The sequence below is a fragment of the Corapipo altera genome, unplaced genomic scaffold (assembly GCF_003945725.1).
Source record: "Corapipo altera isolate COAL_440 unplaced genomic scaffold, ASM394572v1 0, whole genome shotgun sequence".
In the NCBI taxonomy this organism is placed as follows: Eukaryota; Metazoa; Chordata; class Aves; order Passeriformes; family Pipridae; genus Corapipo; species Corapipo altera.
In genome coordinates, this window is record NW_020884872.1 from 19,895,132 (window position 1) to 19,917,313 (window position 22,182).

Genomic DNA, 22,182 nt, shown 5'->3' on the forward strand with positions numbered 1-22,182 from the left:
CTGACACACGACCTGCTCGTGTCTCCAACACCAGATCTGGCTGGGAGCAGGGGCTGGTAGGACATCCTTCCTGGCACACGCTTAAAAGTGGCCATCCTGCTTAGAGCAAAAGAATGGGCCCACAGCAATGGACTACCCCACTTTTCAAGGGAATTTGCAAATCAGGAATTTAAAATAGCCCAGCCCTTCCACCAACAGCAGTCACACAGAAATGTTCAGGGCTTGAACTTGAAAGCTGAGTGCATTTGTTACAAATACCCACTCCCAAAGATCTGCAATGGCACATGCTGTTCCACATCCACGTCAGTTCCAAGATATGTGGGTAGCGAGGGGCTGTCACACCTGCCCACTTCTTACAGCAATGGTACATGTATGCAGATACAGCTCTGGAAAGCCCTGCTGCAGTTTCCCACATATTTCCAAAGTCTGGCTGAAAATATAGGCATTAAAAAAAAATCTGTTCTTGGTCAGTTAAGGCCAAGGTCAATCTCCACAAAATGAAAATTATGGCTACTGAACAACAAGACAGAAACTACTGCTATTTGTTTTGCCATAACAAACCCTGGTTCCAGAAGCAAGGAAATCAAATTGAATGACAAAACAGATTTTACTCCTACTCAACAGTGGTTTTCCACATGTGCATTTGGTTTATTGAGCAATACTTAACCATAACCATGGACAAAAATAATACTTGTTTAAAATCTTCAAAATTACATGTATACTTGTTTCATGTATCATTTTGATACTAGAAGCATGAAACTTCTTAGGAGTATCAAGGCCAAACACAGGTAAGAGACAGAATTCACACTCCTCCATCTGTATCTTGTAGTTGCACAGAAAAAAAAAATTCCTCAACTTCCCAAGCGATCTCACAAATTGATATTGTCAAGTTTCACAGAGTATTCCCGCAGCCACAGGCAGCCACAAAGTACACAGCTAGCTGCTCCACAGGTCATAAATACGTAAGACTAGATCTCCTCGCTAAGTTACATAAAACCCCTTACAGAAAGGTCACTGGTGGTGTTCAGCATGTTTCCGCTCAGAATGTAACAAAATTTCAGTGATCTCCTATCTGAATGTTGTAAATGACTGTCAAGATTTTTATTCCCGGATTTCTGCTCAGGTCTCAGGTGTCTGAGACAGTACTGTACAACCTCGGAGCCCCCGGGACATTCATTAAAAATTCCTTCTGCTGTGCTTCAATTAAACAGTTGATGTCTTCATGGAGTGCCATGCAAATAAAGATAACCCTAACTTGCCATGTCTAGGTGTTCATAGTTCGTGTATCATGATAGTCACCTCCCTTGTTAGGATTTTGCACAGTAATGTCCGTATTCAGACTACACTTCTGATGGCAAATGTGTTTGCTCTTGCTCTCTTTTCCTCTCCTTTAACAAGGGACTTCATCAGCATTGCAAGAAGAGCTTGCACTTTAGCATTTGGTTTTTGTGCCTTTATGTTACCATAGAAAAGAAAAAAGACAACAAGCGTCCTCATGTGCCGACAGTCCGGACAATGCGACCAAACTCCAGAACTCCAAAGCTGGTTCTCAGGCATTGGCAGTACCTGCAGAGTCGCTCAAGCTAAACTGAAAGTCCGGCTTCCCATCACTAGCAGAGTCTAAGGAAAAGAAGTCCATGGCTACTCCCTCCCTTGGTCAGCTGTTTCCACTGTTGCTAACAATCAACTCAAGCAGCCAACAGGACAACCCACAGAACTTAGTGGGCTCCTGAAGGTCATATAATGCCAGTCTCCCTGTAACATTAATAAACCACACACAAAAGCATCACCTATGTGCCAATTTTTAACAGTTTAATATGTCTCATGAATGCATAGTGAAAAATTATCCTTATTATGGATTTGTGGTATACATTTATGTCTAGCATGTGCAAAGGAATGAGGATGGTATTTAATAAGTACAAGGGAATTTAAGTTAGAAGTACATGCAAAATAATTAAATCACACAGAATATAGCAACCACCTCAACATCAACATTCAGTATCAACACTCAGAGCAATTTTACATACATATAGATATGGACATATGTTTTCCAAACAAAAGAAATCACATGCAAGTCCTGTAAGAAATGCCCTAAGCACAGTTTCCTTTCCATTTGTCTAGGAAAGGAATCTACTCAAGAAATTACTCAGTACTACACAGAAGAACTAGCATGCAATTAAGATGTGTTGTTTCCACATACTCATTTGAGAAAACAACATGAAGCCTCCTGAGTCCCCTTTTAATCCAAAACTAAAAGTACACTGCACTTGTTCAACATACATAAGCTACTCAAACATCATGTTTGTTGTTGAACCACTCGCACAGTCCTGATTTGGTGTAGACCACAACTGTGCAATGTTTCCAAAAAATATGACCAAGTACGTAGCCAACACATTCATGCTGAGCATTTGGTACTGCAGGCGCTTTTATTTAGAAACCAGTGTTATTTTCCCTATGCAAGTTAAGCATCGGATTCTTTAAAAATAGCAGGTAAAAATAATTTTGTGGAAGCCAGCTACCACTGCAGAACAACATAAGTCCCTTGAGAAACTTCTGTCACATACACAAGTTAATTGTTGTGAATGAAACACATTACTCTCACTAAAACTTTTTCCCTTGGTCTTTACTGTAGGTACATTAGACCTCTAAAGTGACAATAGCATGCCCTGCTGCTTTCCAGGTACAGAAATAATTAGATCAATACATGATCAGGTTGTGACACTACTGCACTGAGGGAGTGACGTGTATGGAGAAATGTCACACTGACATGTTTCTCAGCAGTAATGAGTAAAATGTGATTTTTCTGGATGAATTATACTAGCATTAATTGCAAGGAAAGTCTCTATTTTCCAAAAGAATTTTGTTAACAAGTAATTTTTTTCATATCATGATAGCATTTAAAAAGTTTGCTTTTCACTTCTGGATCAGTCTAGAAATAGATATTACAAGCAACTCTGGGGAAAAACATAGAATCTAGATCTTGGCTACCCAAGCTAACTCTCACAGATAGAAGAACAAACATGATTAAAACAAAGATTACCATAGCCTTCAGAATTGGGTTGAACTTCAAACCTTCTGCCTATTTTGTGCCTCAGATTATCACACTGACACCCACAGGGAATGTTAAATCAATGCTACAGAGAAGCATCACAGTGCTAAACAAAGGACGCAGGGCAAGAAGACAAAGAGATGACTTGCAGATCAATACTTCATCTTACATGTAACTCAATGAAAGGGAATTCTGGGACTATCCCCAGTCTCCCCAGGGAACAGGAAGGGTGGATCTGAAGAAGATTGCAATAGTTCAAAAATGCCAAGGCAGCTATTTCAAGATGCTGCTATTGATTTAAAGGCAGACTGACTCTGAAAAGTGGTGGTCCTATCCAGCTGAAAACCTACTAACTCAAGTAATTTTGTAGTCAGATCAGTTCCCTGATCCAATTCAATTCAGACCTGCAGGAGTGCTCACACAAAGACTAAACAACCGGTTTGCTTAAAGACAGGACTGTTTAAAGCACTCATAAAAATTCAGCCTAACATTTAGGGCAAACAAAACAAAACTAATACTGTTGTTCAAACCATAACTTCTGAAAGAAAGCATGCAACAAGGCTTTTATAAAAACTTGCATCATTTGAACTTCCAACAGGAAAAGAAACGCTATTTCAGCACGGCAACAGCAGTTCCTGAGAACAAGCTGGCCGAGAACAAAATGAGACTGGATGTTAAAAGGTTTCTGACCGTCAAAGGACTGATGTCCTAAGGCAACTTTCCAAGAGAAAGAGCAAAGTTGAAAAACCACAGACAAAAGCCCTAGCTAATTTCATTCAGTAAGTTTTATGAAATTTTATCTAATATTATGCAGGCTTGTCAATGACCTAAAAGGCTCTTGCCTCTTTTGGGAGCTATGGAAGTCTTCATGAATTTAAGACAAAAATGTTTTCCCTAACAACAGCACTGTTTCAGACTCTTGGCTACAACAGCTAGGTTGCTTTTGCCCATTGCACATGTGCTAGGGAAGGAAAAAGGGGAGGGGTAATAAAGGACTGATGAAAACCCATCAGTTTTGCACCAAACTGCACACAGGCACGCATAGCAATGGGGCTCTGCTGCCTGCAGAAAATGGCTACAAATCCCCAGGAACAAATCAGTGCTTGATTATCTGTATAAAAGTTCTCCAAAATCATATACATGAAGTGAAGTACAAGTGAATGAGAATGACATAGTCTTGTATGAGGGTATTTCTGCATCAAACTTTCTGCCATTTGCAAAGATAGATCAGAATTTACAGATTCTCAGCAGATTACTGTCATAAAACTGAAAAGAACCAAGAGAGAGGGAATCTTTCTGTTGGTCTGAAGCTTTTCCTAGTAATTAAGACTTGCTGTCTTGGCAGATTCTTCAATGTCTATAAAACTTCTAAAGCCTGAATTTCTCCCTTTCTGTGACAGAAACAGCTGATGTAACCTCTGCTAACAAAAGTGCTTTTACTGGAATAGCCAGCGCAAGTTGGAACTGCTGAATGATTTATGGCAGTTGTGAATATATTTTATTTTGCATTTTTTAACTTCAGCGCTATGAAAATTTGGTGAGAGCTTCCGGAATTAGCTATTGTTGAGGATATAAACTATCAGCTGTGAAAGAGATTCAGGTTCCCATAATTCCTTCTATCAAAAACACCTTCTAAAACCAAAGGTGAAAAGCACGCTTTTGTACCTCTCTTACCTATCATTCTATTTCAAAAGAAATGGAATTTAAGACAGCCTCAAACAGTCATTATCTTCATGGACTGGATCATCATACCTACCAAATCCAAACTCTCAGCATTTTCTGTGCTGTGTCAAATTTTTTTTTTATTCTAACAGACCCCCAAAATTCTTACACAAAAGACTGGCTGGTATAATTTGATAAAAGTAATTAATTAGAAAATTACTCTGATTCATCAGAGTAGGAAATTATTGAGAAATATCTTGTTCTTCAGATTTCCTGGTTTGAATTCTTTTCAGGAATTACAAGACTTAACTTACTTTAATATCAGCTCATTTCTGTCAAAAATATTTTTATGAAAATTATTTTTAACTCAAATTAGTAAAAATAGCGTGAACTTAAAAGTCACAAGTCAAAATTACAAAACAAAAAATTTCCACACCAAAAATGTGTTCTATTTTGATAAACTGTTTCACTTTTTCCCCTTCATTAAAAACTAACTGAAAGTACTCTTTACGCAAACCACTCAAGAACTGCTTGAGACCTCAAATATTCTCACGGAGTGGGAAAATGCTTTTCCAAAAGCTCCCTGTGTAACCCGCTCCTCACAGCGCAACTGGCCTGCACAGCACATGCACTGAAGAGCACTGTCCATGTCCGCACACCAAAGGCAGGGAAGCGAAGCTGACAGCCTGCTCTGGGCACTGCACTTCAGGAGGACAGAAAGGAGCAGTGTCCTGACTCATCATATCACAACAGTATTCACAGAACACATTGTCTCGGTTTTTGCTCTGATCAGGAGGCTGCCTCTTCTTCCATAAAGGGTCTGTGTTTAAGGAGGAGGTAACACCACACAATATGTACATTAACAACACTGGATGAAAGCCATTAACTTGCCAAATCTTGGCAAGTGTAGTTGCCGAGTAGCTTATAGCCTGAAGCACATTTGGTTTTCCAGCTGAAGGACACAAGCTTACCTTTTTACTACCAGCTTCAGCGTCTTGTGTGAACCTTTCACCAGACAGATTGCTTCTTGTCGGAAGCCAGAGAGGCCCACATCATTGATGCCAACAATTTCATCCCCAGCTAGTAACTTGTCCACAGCTGCAGCCTTGCTCCCATCTTCTATCTGGAAAAAAAAGCATGTATCAAATGGTAGAATTATTGAGGTTGCACAGCCCCACCTTTAAGATTATGAGTTCTCAATACTGGCTTCAACAAAAATTAATACAGTTTTTAAGTGCTTAGTGTAATTAAGAAGGTACATTAAAAAACACTGTAAAGAAATAGTAATGATACAGAGACAATTAGGATAGGAAAGAAATAAAAGATTGAAAACCTTCTGATAAAACTAGAAAGCTTGAGAAAAATTTGGGAATACAACAAAGAACTTTGCTGTGTGTGCAACTGAGCACTGAACAGATTGCCCAGAGAGGTTGTGAAGTATCCGTTCATTGGAGATATTCAAGAACTGTCTGGACACAATCCTGTGCAATGTGCTCTGGGATGACCCTGCTTGAGAAGAGACGTTGGACCAGATGACCCACTGTGGTCCCTTCCAATCTGACCCATTCTGTGAAAAGCATCTGTGATCTTGACGTCTGTTCAATACTGAACATGTAATCATACTTGCAAATAGAGCTTTGGGCAGGCATTTTAAAATCTGGTTTTCTAGAGAAGACAGTCAATAATATTAACCACATAGTCGATAACATTTACCACACAGCCAACTCCAAAAATCTGGCAATGCAATGAAACCTCAAAATACTGCTTAACAAGCTGGTCAGGAAAACAAAAGTATTTTCATCAGGAACATAAACATTTAGGAAAACATCTGAGAATTTAAAATCCATAAAGCTATTTAACAGGTCTGACTAGAAGAAGAGATGATTGGTCTGAGATCCAAGAAAAACATGATGTCACACTGCTGAAAAACAGTGATAGTAAGGGAAATTCATTGGAAGATTATTTTGCTGCCACAGGCATCTCTTGCATGCATTGAATTTTTACACAACTGTTCATAACATGGGACAAAACACATACAAGATAAATTAAAGATTTAGGCTTTTGCAATTCCCACCCCAATGAAGTTAAAAAACCCCACACTGCAAGAAGTTACCCATTTTTAAAATTTAAAACAAATCTCAAAAGCTTGAACAGACAGATTAACAAGTACCAACAGTCTGAGCAGATTTCAAACCAGGATTACAAGAATGTTGTGAGGTTTTGCAGGGAGCAAATTAGAAGACCCAAAGTCCAACTAAGAAATTAATCTTGCTACTGCTGCAAAAGGCAATAAAGAAATATTTCCATAAATACATTAGCAACCAAAGGAGGGCTAAGGAGAATCTCTATCCTTCATTGGGTGTTTGGGGACCATCCCTTTAAAAGAAGTGGCACTTATGGACATGGTTCAGTGGTGGACTGTAAGTGTTGAACACTTTGCAATTCAGTCCCTTGGCTTTCTCAGTTTCTTCCCATCTCCTCTGCTGTCAATGCAGCCTCTGGCTTCTGAGTTGCTTGGTCTCATGATCTATGCATTTAATTTTATTCCTCCCTCACTTGCTCATAATCCATATGTACATCTTCTTGTACATTTGACACTTTGTCTTCAAAGCAAAGACTTTCATTTCTGTCTCCATTATATTTTGCATTGACTACAGTATCTCCAAGTCCCCCATTATTAAATGTCAGCAAACCTACAAAGGGTAATTCCTGGTAATCACCCAAACTGCAGAAAGCTTCATAAAGAACTGCCATCTTCTGAGGCACCAAAGTCAATCAGCAATGAGATAAATCCACAGGAATCCTAACCTTCATGAATTCTGAAGCTCACAGTACAGGTTTTAGGAACAGTCCAGCTACAAAAATATAATTTAAATAAGCTAATAAAAAAAGCAATATCTCTTGATGAAAGTACTTCAGGATGATCTCATATAGCACTCAATCTCAGTGTAGGCACATAAAAGCTCTCTTCATGTAATTTTATGATAGACGTTCTTAAAAATCTTTGGGCCTGTAAATCTAAGCCAAAAAGAATGCCATGAAAAATGCTTAGTCTTATATCCCATTCTAAAACACTCATTATTAATACTAATCAAGCAACTTTACTTTCAGAACTTATCTTAAAAAACCCACAGATAATTAAAGACAGAGTAAGTTTCTACATCCCCATACATCTAGTTTTCAAGTTATGACCTGTCCTCTGACCTCTTCACGTATCCTCTGAACACCAAGAATTTACCAGAATACCAAGTTATCTCTGCAAATCTTCAGTAAAGTTAAAAACAAGGGAGTAGCAGTGGAAATTGCTTATATGTAAGGAAAGATTTCAGTTCAGACATGTCAAGTACAGAGTGTCTGCCATATGAGGGGACTCTGGAGTCAAGCAGAGCAAAACCAGAGAACAGCCTGGAACTCACATGTCTGAAGCCCAGTAGGTTAGCAAAGCAGTGCAAAAAACATTAATGAAAGTCAGAGTTAAATCAGCTAAATTGTAGGGAGAAGGTCATGGGGGAGGCGGGGAGCAGAGAGGGAAAGGATCTTGTAGGAGGACACACTTTAAACTCCAAATATAAATGTCAACCAGTTGCAGCCTTTATGCCCCAAGCAAGGCACCCAAACATGATGACAAGGGTGAGAAGCTCCTGGGCCCTGCCACCTGGGCCCAAAACACCACAACAGGGTCTTTTTCTTGTCTGTATAAAAAAAAAGGAGGGGGGGGGGCAAAAATCTGTCTCCTAGAGTTTCAAGGAATGTTCATTGTTCTCAGTGAGTATGTTTGTTTTTTCTTCAGGCTGGCAATGCACTGACGGCAGGGAGTATTCAGTTACCCCCTCTGAGTTTTAATTTCAGCAGGGAAACTACACATTCCACAAAGTGCAAGCTTTCCAAAGAGACTCTGGCTGTCCAAAACAACATTGATCAAAAAACTCTCAAAAAAGTATTTTAAAAAATCAAAACCCAAACACAAAGCTGAAGCCATCCTCATGAAAACTAGAAGTGGCTTTAAAGCCTTGTCTTCAGATCACCTGCAGCTAGGGAGAATAAAAACTACACAGTAGAAGTCTTCCCAAGCTGAATAATTTAAACATGAACCTTTCATACTTAGATCCCCAAATATGATTCCACTTGACAATGCACTTTAAAGTGGAAATGGGAAAGTTAGGCAGGAAAAATACAATTTCTTCTGTTACACTAGGAGTCCTTCCTTTAGTCATAACAACTAAAAGCATTAGGCTTTGCACACATACAAAGAAACACAGCCAGAAAAACCCATGAGGAAAAGACCTCTTAAAAAAATATTGCCATACTAACTCTTTGTGCAAACTTGGACAGTGCAATTCTCCAGGTTTTCTCTCCTTCTGTTTACTAGTTTTAATATTTGTCTTTATTTATTTACCCATTTAGTAGCTTTCTATCTCATCAGTCCTTAACTAGAAGTGTAAATACCAATAAAAACCATAAATATTTTAGAACTAGTGAATATACTTGACAATGTCACTATTTTTCACACCTCAACCTTGAATGTATTTTACTTACCATCTTCAGTCAGCTATGCTATGCTGTGTTCAGGATTTAAGCTCAACTTTTAAGACTGAAGTCTGTATTTCTTATCTATCTAACATCCATTTCTTTTTGAATTTCAGTTGTCCAGAAAAACTAGGTCAATAGCTGAAAATAAAGCCTTGAAAATGCAAAGGGAGGTTTTAAAATGAAATCTTTCAAGAACAGTCAACACAAAGAGATCTACCTCAGTCACTGTCAGCTGACAGATACGACAGGACGTAATCCTCAACAACACTTCTGCTCAGTCTGGAGTACTTGCAGAAACTGAAAGCCTGTAGCACACACATCTCAAGATTTTTACAGCAATAGTAGGAAAAAAAAGACACACAGAAGAAAAAAAAAATCAACACCTTATTTTCTTACAAATCACAGACATAAGCCTTCAAAAGACATCTTACATTGCCTATCTTGGATGAGTAAGAGTTCTAGAAACGCCCTCAAACCATGTTTTTGTTATGTGCTAAAAAATCATACCGCTCTTACTATGCTAAATTAACAAGAGTAAACATGATGACTTCCTATCCTTAGCTGTGATGTTGGTATGCTACCAAAAAAAAGTGTTTTCAAAAGGAGATGAAAAGGATGTTTGTTGACGAAAAGCATCTGCTTAGAGTCTCCAGCTCTCACCCTCCTGTCCCTGATGACCTCTCTATAGCCAAGGACAAAAGCAAACTTTGGGATCTGTGCTTCAGGGAGGATTGTGACTGCAGACTTTGCCATCACAACTGTATCTACATTAATTGTCACATCTTCCCAAATTTATTTTTGCTTATAAAATATATCTACAAAACAGGAATAAACACTGATTCAAGATGTAGGTAATAGGATTTAAAAAAAAAAAAAATGGAAAAAACAACACACATGTAAATCTGGTATGTGAAATTCTTCCTGTAAAAAGGAGAGAGCCTTGAAATGGGAGAATAGCCGAGCCATGGAGAAAAAGCCTAACAGCTAAATACACAAACACATTCAAAGGACACAAGTCTGTATTCCCACTGTTGGTAATAAACAAAAAGGGGAAAATAAAGGCCTATATCTGCAGCTTTGCATTGCTGTGGTGTTGATGGGGAGCACCAATTCTAGAACATGACCCCTTCACTTCTGTGTTTATCAAGTCTGATGCTTTACTTAAAATACCCACATTCCTCTATAGACACCTGTATAAACAAGTAGGAGACAGGTTGGGGAAATGCCGTGTCACACGAGCGATCTAGTTTTGTTTACAAAGAGGACAGTTTCTTGTCCATGCTCTCTTTCGACAGGGTGGGAGACGGGATGGAAACCCAAACCCAGAGACAAACACAGGAAAAAACAGTGCCATTTATCAGCACTCTGCTATCAGCTGTGATAAACTGTTTTATCATAATTCACTTCTTGTACAGCCAAGAAATTATTCTGTGGTTGTTTATCTTATGAGCATCTAATATAGACTTTTTTCCAAAAACCTAACAATCTTTGTATGAGATGTTCAGAACAAATAAAACGTAGGAAATGTTAATTATTTTGATTTGCAGAGTTAAATAAAGCAGAAAAACCTCTGTAGTTCAACCCTGGCATTTGTGTAACTTTGAGGAATCAATAGAAAAGTAACAGAACTGACTTAACTCCAGCTATACATTCTGCAAATGCAGTCTTTAGTGGCGAGGGCTGCATTCACCAGCAAGACTCATGGCTCAAACTGAGGCAGAATAAAACAGGGGTACAAACTCCCACAGGACCAAACTGGTCCAAAGACAATGGATGTGTGTATGTAAGGCATCACTCACAGGCATGCATACACTAGAAGCTGGGCAAGGCTAATGCACTTGATTTTACGTTCCGACACATCTTTTCTCTCCCACTCTGATTTAATACTTGGACATTGAAAGAGATTGTTGGAAGGACACCTGGCAGGGAACAAACCCCAGCCCCCTTTTATAGATGGGCTCAGAGGCATATGTGGGAACAAGGCCCAAACCAATGCAGGATGTCTGCAACAAAGCAAGGAATTCCACAAAACCCCTCACATTACTGGAGGGTACCTGTAAACCCAAACCACATCTCTCCATAGACTGCAGGTTAGATAACCAGCATTAACCACCCAACATGAGCTTTAAGGAACACCATATAAAGCAAAGAAAGCTTAATGATGTGCTACCAACTTGCAAAATCTGGGCCTGTGCAATACTATCCAATACTATTAACTTGGCAGTTGCTGCACTTTGATCATGCAGATAGGTGTCTGCTGCATTTGGTGACACTCTAAGTTAGCACAGAAGTCAGAACTTCCCTTTTGCATTTGTATCATAATTTCACACCCCACCAGCCATTGTCAATACTTGTTATTCCCAAAATTATCCTTAAACATTACAGCAAACAGCACCAAATTTTAGGAATGTTTAGTCCAGAGCCATGTATTTCCCTAATGGCAGTTTCTTTCTTCCCTACCCAAGGGCAGTGGCTCATGGTCACTGTCACAGAACCACTGAACAGGCTGAGAAATCTCCCTGGTCTGGCTGCTCTTTTGAAGTGTCCACCATTGTGTTGCACAGATCTCGAGCTGGCGGGGAGCCCTGCCTTCTGTCAACGAGTGATTCTTAAAAATCAAAATGGAAACATTTTTTTAAAGGGTAGAGTTCAGTAACAGGACACAGGCTATCACAGCCCTTTCTAATTGCTCTTTATTTGGTGCATTTAAACATTTGCATATTTGCCCAGAAATCTTTTTCTTTATTTATTGTCTCTTTGTTTTAAAGAAAGCTTCATATTTTGAAAAGATAACCGTTGGTACAGTTCTTTAAGTATTTATTCAATTTTTGTAATGGTGTCCACACCACTGCTTTGATTAAGGGTGTGCTGTCACTTCCCTTGGAACAGGCAATTTTTGAGAGGGATTTATTACAGCTGTAAAAATTGACTCCAGACTGAAACACAACTTCAGAGGTCCTCAAACCAGAAGTGTTTAAGAAGTTATGGTAAAATATCCACTATTTCCCTTTTTAAAAATTCACACATAAACTGATGAATACTTTATTTCAACCTACATTCAAAACAATACCTACTATAAGCCTGTGAGAAAATCTTTCCAATTATAAATTATCAGTTACTATTTCTACAGAGGATACTGTTATTATATCTGATTCTTTAAATCACAGGGTTGTTATGAGCTCTGCACATTGAAGACCAATTAAAGTATTCAAAAGTTAAAAATTTAATGAAGCTTTTCCCCAAGAAACTAATGATAACAATTTCCAGATGAAAAGTATCAGGAAGAGAGACCTCATGTAGATTTGTAGGTTTTAAAAACTGAACAACAGATGTTTATTTTTAAAGGTTTTTTTCAAAGTGATTCCATTGTTTCAGCAACAGAAGTTGGAAACTTTTCATCACTGCTGAACACTTCTACTAGAAATAAATAAATTCTAAAAATCCTTTAAAAACCCTCCAAAAAACCAAAAAACCCTTGATGCTTTGAAAGCATAGAGCATGTAAAATAATAGAGTATGTAAAATAATGTATCAAAAAATAAAAAAAGATGCGGTTGCTGAGTGTCAAGAACTTGGCTGGTTTTTTTGCCATTAGTACCTAAGGTTTGCTAGACACATTTTACAGCTTCTAAATAATATTTCCACATAACCCACAGCAGCATGCCTACACATATTACATCTCCACCAAGCAACTAAACATGTACAATCTTTGGAGATCTTTCTATACAAGAGCCCCTGCAGGAAAGCACAAGTTCACCAGGGAAGCTGCCTAGCTCTTACAGTCCTGACAACCCTAAGCTGGCAAGGCCAGAGCAAAGTCAAACAGACCCAGCTTACTAGGAGAATAAGGCTAAGACAAGGGTGGAAAAGACAGAGATACTGGAAGCAGGGGCAGTGGCAGAAGCCTGCTGGTGGTGCTGATCCTGAACCTGAAGAACTCCAGTCCTACTCCTCCCTCACACCAACATAACACTTGCAAAGCATAGCTTTTTTTCCTAGCATTTGATCAACATTTAGACACCTCCCTACTGCTGTTTAGAATTCAGACAAGCTGTATACTACTTATTCAAAAATCACCAAGAAATAATTCCTGTTTACTTTCAGCCATGAGTTTGGGTTTGCATTTTACAGAAACTAAAGGCATCCAACCCAGAGGAACCCATTTCAGGTCACAGATATCTTACACTGTTCTTAAACATATCTTCCTATCTTTTTTTTTTTTTCAAAATGACAAAATAATCAGTATAAGAATGGAGCACATAATAGTGCTGCACATAATAGTACTATGAAAAGAAATGGTCAGAAAGCCAAAAGAGAATTTTTTCTCTATATGCAGTTTACTTATTCTAACAAGCCTCCTACCAGAGAAGTTTGAAAGGGTTGGATTATACATATTTACTTGTCCAAGTTTACTTATGGATGATTATATATATAGGCTGTTTGAGTATGCAATCTGTGCAGTTACCATTAAGCATTTTTATAGGTCTACATTTTTGTACTTTCAGCTATTACAAACAATGATAAGAATGGTTAAAAAGAGGTTATGCCTAGAAACAACTTGTATTTTATCTATTCCAACTGATAACGTGAACAGACTTTGAAGAGGAAAAATACAACCTGACAAAGTAATCTTTACGATCGTAAGGTTCAAGGTTTTTACTTTGCAACTATCATACCCTTTCAACAATGCTGGTTTATCTTTCTGCCTTCCTGTCCATCTCAGGAAAATAATGTCACAGTTTGCCAATGTGCCCTTGACAATAACATACTGAATGCAATACAACAGCCTGTAAAACCACTGCATAATTAGGGAAAGGGTAGGAGTTTCTGACAAATCAAAGAAAAAAACCTGAATGGTCACGTGGGTAGGGTCGCACATTAATTAATTACAAAGGAAAAGACCAGTTTCATCAACTTACAGATTGTTTGTGAAGAACTTCAACATGCAGCAAAGAAAGACATTGAAAGACCCAGTAGGTGGAAACAGAACACTTACTGAAAATAGATTTCACCTATTTCATTCAGTCTATCATATATTCAGTCTAAATGTGACCTTCTATGTAAAATTCAAGTTGAACCTGTGCCTACATCTACAAATTGCTGAGGTTTAAAAAAAAAAAAAAAAAAAAAAAAAGCAATACTCTTAGACACAGGTAGCACTGATTAAGATCCAGCAACAGAAAAAACTGCTTCATTGCCTTTTAGTTTCAAAAAGCACCGTGATGGGTCTGCAAAAAGCCACAGGAATTTTACAAAGAGTGTTATGTTTTCATTTTAAATATTTCCTCTTGAACAGCCCATTTTTCACAGAATGCTTATCTTGACTAAGTCATACCATTATTTAGTTATAGTCACGCCTGCTGTTTGGAGCCTTCCATTTTTGTCATAGCACAAATGTTCATTTTTCAGACAGTGAGAAAGTATAATATTCCCCAACAATTCTTGTAAGAATATTCTTACCGACTCCTGAAACTTGATTTTATAACAAAAATAAAAGTAATTTTTAATAGTTACTGCAGAAGTACTTAGGAACCCACTGCTACACAGTGAATTGAAGAGAACGTAACGTTACACATCTAAACAAATATGTAGCAGACAAACATTAATGAGAAGAGAATGACCTGCTCTCATAAATGATAGTAACTTTTTTCAGCAAGATTTCCCACCCCTTGCAGTATTATTCAACTTTAAAGAAAAAGGTTTCACCAAGGTGCTGAATTTTAAAACATGTCTTATTTGTTGATTCCCTCACCCACTCCTCTGCAAAGAAAATAAACAAAAGACTTCAAAAGAAGGGTCAGGCTCCTCCTAAAATTTGAGGGCTTTAAACCTTAACAACAGAGTTTGTTCTTTACATTAACTTTTGCTCTCTGTTCAGAATTGATATTAAGGTTCACACAGCACCCAAATTACAGACTGAAGCCTTCCTTTGCAACCATTCTCAACAATTCAATTATTTAAAGCCAAATTCAAACAAGAAGACACATTTATTCCTTCCTCCCCCACCCCAGTGGTAAAATAGGCAACAAAACCTAAAGCTGTCTTAATTCGGCTTTATATAATCTATACAACCACATTTACTATAATTATGTAGTACTTCAAACTGAATAGATAAATATGTGTTCCCACTCCATGAAACCCATGTTTCTGCTGTGCACTCTGTATGCAATTTCAATTCTTCATTCTTAAAGCAATAAAAACTCAGAAACAAGTGGGATGACCCTCAAGAAAACAAAAAGGCACATTATTATAGAAACAAAAAAAGTCTGGGTAACCTTGCCCTTAGTTTCTCCTCTGTTCTTGTTTATTACTCTCTCAGTAAAGGAAGAAGGTTTCCCCCGCTCCACTTTCACCCAGAACTCAAATGTGAAAAGATGAAGAAGTAAACACTAAATACAGCATTGAATATATTTTTTCTAAGACAGGAACTACAATGCAATTGTTTCTAAAATTACCAAAGTTCAAAAAGTAAGTTGCAAAGGACTCCATGGCAGTTTCTACCCAATCTGGTCCACTTTGTCAGCTTGCAGTACCCTAAGCTGCCTGGTACAGTCAGACATCAGAGGCAGACTATTAATACAATTAACATAAATCTCTCACGATGCTCCAGTAATAAAAAAGCATGTCAATAAAGAAACTACCAGTGTTTGTATTGACAAGATGAAATAGTACCCATCTGCCTTCCTAGGGCACATACTCAGCTGAGCAGGACATGAAACATTTACGAAGCTCGAGTTGAGCACCAACATCTTAAGTCTGTTATGAGTCAGGAACTTGAAAAAAGTAAAATTCAGTTCTGTGGAGTGAGATTAATGTACAGCAATTTACACTCCAGGCATCAATCACATTATGGTATTCCTGCCATTTTTTCCCTAACCATCAGTACTCAACTGACATATATTTCAGATCTAACATAAAAACCCACAAAAACAAACCAGAAAAACAACACAAGGGAAAAAACCCAACCCAACAAAAACTCAAACATTGCAAAAACCCCCACAAACCCAAAACTTTCTTAAAAAGAGACATTTTCCTTTTTTTCTAAACAGACCTAGCTGTTCATAATTTCAGGTTCTTCATTTTGTGTAGCTTATTCTATATACCATTCCTTACAACTCCATCACTTGATATCACAGAACATTAGAAGAAATTCCTTCCTCGTGAAAAATTTACCTCAGGAATTAGATATGCAAGGATTTTCAGTGCCTCTGTGAGTATCTTGCCACTTTTTCTCTATTTTAGAGGTATAAGTTGTCCTAGAATTAATGAGAGATAATGAACTAATAAGATAATTATACTGGGTCAATGACAGAAGTTTTTTTTTTTCTTAAGAAATGTGAGTTAGCAAATTGTGCTGTGAGTTAGCAAATAATAATGCACTAAAATCACCATGGATTAAAATAATGTAAATTCACACAAGTAGAAGCTTAAAAAAGCTGCATGGATTTAGCAGTAAATTGTGTTGTGTCACAAGAGAGTATGCTTACTACTCTAAGAGGACACTTCCCCAAATTGGCTTTCATTTGCAGCTCTTTTTCCAAAGCTTTATTGTATTACACTTGTTGCTGACCTAGTTAGCTCTAGGAGCCGGCAGATTACTCCAATGACTTAAGAAAGAGAGTTTTAAAGACGTATCAAAACATTACACACACAATTATCTGCATTTCCTGATTAAAAAGGTGCATTTAATTATGACAAAACTACTCAGTTTGACAAACATCTGCATTTCTGTTTGGCAAAAGTATCTGTCATCTGTGCAGATGATCTTATTAAAAGACACATCCTGTTCATGCAGCACAATTCATAACTTCACTGTGTAGCACTCTGTCAAGTATGAGTGGAATCTTGGGTAAGAATGTTTGTACAATAATTCTTGCAACACAGGAGAAAATTCATAATTACACTTCCATTTTCCGACACCGGTGGTGGCACCACTGTATGTGCACACGTGCATGTCATCATACACACAGCTTATTGTCTCCCACTGCTGCCTATGCTGGCACACACAGACGCTTCTCAGGAGCATGTATTCCAGCAGCATGCAACCACACTAATGAAAAATTCATGTCTGAGCACACCAGTTTAGGATGTCAGTGTTGGCAGGAGGTTGTTCCAAATACCACATTGCACAGGAGATTCTGAACTTGCACATCTTGATAACTGACAGACCATTAAAGACTGACGTCCTGAAATTAGTCTGTAACACAGTTCAGGAAACTGAATATTTTGTGGAACCCACAAGATACTGTCTGTATTATTTATGAATGCCATGAAACAGCTGTTTTCCTTTGAGAGAAGATACATCTTTCAAGCATAACACTGAAGCATGCAAGAGCTGGGAGCAAAGCAGTATTTTAACCCACTGTTTGATAGTCCTGGCAATTTCCCACAGGCATAGTCTTATGACCATCTTCAGAGAAAAGCAACATGGCCTTTTGGAGAGCCTGCCCAGTATCAGCAGCATTTACATTCAAAACTTGCCTTTCCTTCTCAAGCCTGTCACCACAACCTGCCTTTCCTCCAAAAGCACATTCTGAGCAGAGCCCTGATTCTTCATATGGTGAAAAATAAAGGGTTCCCTAGACAAGAGCTATGCACATAGGCTGAGACTGAATCACAAAGGAGGATTATTTTTGTACGCACTGACTTAGAGGTTGAAATTTCAAAGCAAATATTAAACTCATCCTGCAAATATCATTAGGTCACAAAGTATTACACTACTTAGCTACATGCTGAGTTCAAGAAAAACATCACTAAAAACAGCAGAGAAAGAATCTACTCTTCTGAATACTCAATATACTCAATTATACTCAAATATTTAAATCACATACTATATTACATAGCATGCAACAGTTGCACCCTAAAAAATTTTGTTCACACTGTATTCAAATTACTCCAAATTCAGTAATTTTTATACTCTAAATTGTAGGAAAACCTTTTATTAAGATTTTATTTATCATAGTAAAAGAAAGTTGAAGGTTTGACTAAAGCAGCAACTGGAAAGCCTTCTGCTTTCCAAATTAAATAGGCAACATGTTTCTGCATCATTTGTTTTGGGAACAGAGGCTGACCATCCTTCAGTAGGATAATTCAGCATTCTGTCATTTAGGAAACTGTAGTATCTGGTGAAGATTCTGATATGCATCTCAGACTATGATCAGCATCACATTAGTTGCATCATAAACTAAATCATTAGGATGAAAACTTTTTTTTTAAAAGAAAAACTACATCTGGAGACATGTAATTCTAACAGTACTTTGGTTCCTGAAGATGCCTGCATCTTTGCCTCATACCTGCCTTTATTCTGGATCACCAACCATGCAGGCTTACACTTCACTGGTACACAGCCGACTGGAAGGCAGAACCATGCTTCTTGCAGAAACTTAGGGAATGTCTTGCTTTTTCAGGTAAATCCATCATCCAGTTAGTCTTCTACTGTTTCCCTGCTGAAGCTAAAAATCAATAGCTCAAGCTTATTTCAGGTTGTGTAATCTTTCCAAAGAAGTTTGCTGCCTTCTTTTAGTATAGAAGTAATAGGTGGTTTCTCAAAACAGCCTCAGAGTTTGGCAGAATTAATGCATTTTTGCCCACCAATAAATCCTTCCTGGGATTCCTCAATCATACTTGCTCAAAGAATAAGTGGGTGTACTTTGAGATGTGGAAAAGAATAACTGGGGAGAGTGGTACCTTGCTGAGTGGTTCTGTGTCTTAGTACACAGAACTTTATGGTTGAGGACTGGGCTGCACCTGGTGATGGGAGTATCTTCCATCCTTTAAATGGTAATGGCACAGAACAACATTTTAATCTCAATTTATCAGGAAGGGGCTTTGGAAAATATATTTTTGAGCCAAACATCTGACAGATGCAGCATATTCATAGAGCAGAGTAATTGCGGATTTCTCTCTCTGCTTCCACAAGTCTTAGCACACTTTACGCTCTTCATTATAAACATAAATGCTGGGAAGTTGAAATCTGTACCTAAAGACTGCCCATTCACCTCTTCTCCAAGAAGCATCCTAATCATCATCTGCAAAAGAGAAAGGAAAAAACCCAGTGTGTGCACATGTGTGTGTTTAAAAAGTCACATTCCCTTTGTACTCTCACCCCAGCCCTACCAGTCTGGGATTGCTTCCACACAGTGGTTAAGGAGCACTGCATGTCCCAGCATACAACCTGGTGGTTAGAGCAGTATTCCAGCCATAGACAGGAGGTCAAACCACCCCCAAGCAGAGCAAGAAACATCTCTTGTTTTCTGGACATGCACTCCAACATTTGGATAGAACACAAAAATGAGCAAGCACCACTTCTGGTGCTGCCTAGTTTGGTCTCATTTTAAGAAGAGAATAATTAGCAATCTCTCAACTCAGAAAAAAGAAGAAAAAAAGAAAGGGGTGAGGAGGGAAGAAACAGCAGTTTACCCTAAGGTTGTGGTTTGTGAATTTGCTTTGCTACTGCAGTCCTGCATCTCCTCTTTGAATGAATCAGAGAATTTGGACTGTTTCTCTGCACAGATGTTCATGTTGGGATACTCCTTTAAGTAGCTCCTTTCTTAACAGGGAAGTTTCTGGATTGCCTATTTCAAGCACTTAATTACCATAAACTGCATTTGGACTTCTAGGAGCTAAACATCAGACACTGCAATGACCAATTTGTAAACCTCTAGAGTTTTGTTTAGCCAGCTACGGACCTGAAGACCAGTTAATGATTTTTTGAAGTATGTGCCTGATCTTAGCTCTTGAAGAGAAATCTTGCTATTTTTACTGATAACGCCTTTAAAAGAAATGGTACACCTGGACTTGGAGATTTTGCTTTTGTTTGTTTTTAATATTAAAAGACTGTATTATTACTAAATATCAAAGTTAAGGACTGTTGAAATTAAGAATGCATTGCAAGCCTTTTCCTAAGCAAGTCAGTACAAATCCACTGGGGTTTTTTATTAGACAGTTATTCCTATACTTCCTGTGTTGTTCTTTGTTTCTCTGCCTCAAGAACAGATAAGGACAATGAGAAGACTGAGTTCAGATGACTTAGTTCCTCTTGTTTATGCTTATCTAGTCTTTCAGAAATAAGGGTCCATACCTTCACATACATCTTGGTGAGAGAAAAGCACTACACAGATACACCAGAAAGACATGTAGCTACATAAATTTGGAGAAAATTGCACTGGTGTTGTTGGATTTTTCTTTCCAGTAGAGGTACAGATGTGCCTTTTGGGAGTACATCCCAAACCCCTCAGCTTCCTCCCACTAAGCTGAACAACACTCTTAATTTAGTGAACTGTAAAGAACAACACATACGTCCTCTCTGAGATACAGAAAGGCAGAGATGGGCTAGCAATAGTCTATTTAAGTTGGTCTGGGTCTGTACCACACAACAAGATATTAACAGTCATGGTATTGTGTCAATGTGGGCTGAAGTTGATACTCCTGAACCGCTCAAGAGAGGGAAGAACCACAGCATTTTACATTAGGGAGTTTCCAGAGCTTGAGTAAGACTGAAGTGCAGGAAGTTAGATAACTCTGCAATAAAAGACCTAAAATTCCCATTTCATTATTTGGGGAAAGCTACAGGGACTCCTGCTGTATTCACATATTTTCTGAGCTATGTGAAATAACTCTAAGGAAAACAATTTCATGAAGATCTCTCAACATTACCAGTTAAAGCAAGAATGGTTTATTTACTAGACAGTACCTCTTCCTTCATTTTCTAAGCCACTGGCTTATGTTTCTGTACAGAATATGCAGGAATTTTCTTACTTTAAAATATTTGTTACTTGGAGAGACTGGTTGGCTGCATACAGGATTTTAGAGCTACAACAGATCCATAACTGTTATCAGTCATAGGTTTTTCCTTGTCTGGGTATCATCCAGTTTAAGTTCACAGATAAAACTTCACTGCATTTTCCATGTGGTTATCCAAACCACAATTTTTTGCCTTCTATTCATAGTTTTCTCATTACAAATAGAAATCCCTTTCTCCTCCCTCCTTTATCAGTTATCTACTATAGCTATTATTTATATTTCAAGACTATTTCAAAATGTGAATTAACTTTCTGAAAGTACTATCTTTTTAGTGCATACCCTTTTGAATGTTTCAGTTTTACTATTCCTATTTTAGAACTTTTTTTGGTACAGAAAGTTTCTGGAATACTGTTGTACTACATTTCATATTGGAACTGTCATATTTCCTACTTATCAGTGAGGCCCAAAATGCAAAGAACATATCTTGTAGTTGGAGAGTTTTGTTATCAACAAAAGTGAATGAAGCACTTGCTTAGCAATTTACTACAAATATAACAGGAAGACTACAAAGAATAGTCATTCTGCTTTGGAAGTTCATGCTCTCAGTCCTACCCGGTATAGCCACTACAGCATGGATTGCATTAAAGACTACTAGTTTTTCCCCATTCATTACTTAACTGTAAGCAAATCTCCAGAGGAATACAGGGAGCATAAACTCTATTACACATGCAAAGTTCTCTACAGTGATCTTCTAAATGATACAGAACCAGACAGTCTGCTGCCACAGAGCCAGCAATATCATCTGACATCACAACTATAGCTGGCTATCTCAGTATCAATTTTCCAAAAGCTTAGCAAAAAACAGTGAACAAATGGGCAAGTTAGTGTATTTAATAATGCTATGATTTACTCGCTAAAATGGCTTAAAGCTGTAAAAACGTCATTTAAAAAAGTTTCCTACAAACGGGAAACAGAGTTCAAAACTCAATAAAAATGTTGCCTACTTCACAATTAAACAAATGTGCATTTTCAGGATTCTCACAGTGCCTGTCAAGTGCAAGCAAAGAAAAATTGGCTGAGTTTTACAAATTGTGCAACTTAAAAAAGGGTCTTTTGATAAGTAACACAAGACTCCTTCTCCTGATAGTGTTATTAATTGGTAATGCTATTCCTCCATGCTGGTATTATGTTCCACCTCTG

The 22,182-nt window shown here is 37.9% G+C and overlaps 1 protein-coding gene across 2 annotated transcripts in view; it reads right to left on the minus strand.

Annotated features, from left to right (window-relative positions):
- SHROOM2 (shroom family member 2) overlaps positions 1-22,182 on the minus strand; it is a 123,115-nt gene that overhangs the window by 68,859 nt on the left and 32,074 nt on the right. For both annotated transcript variants that reach the window (XM_027639168.1, XM_027639177.1), the window contains exon 2: positions 5,683-5,834. In XM_027639168.1, coding sequence (XP_027494969.1) covers positions 5,683-5,834 — 152 coding nt within the window. The remainder of the gene's footprint in view (positions 1-5,682; positions 5,835-22,182) is intronic.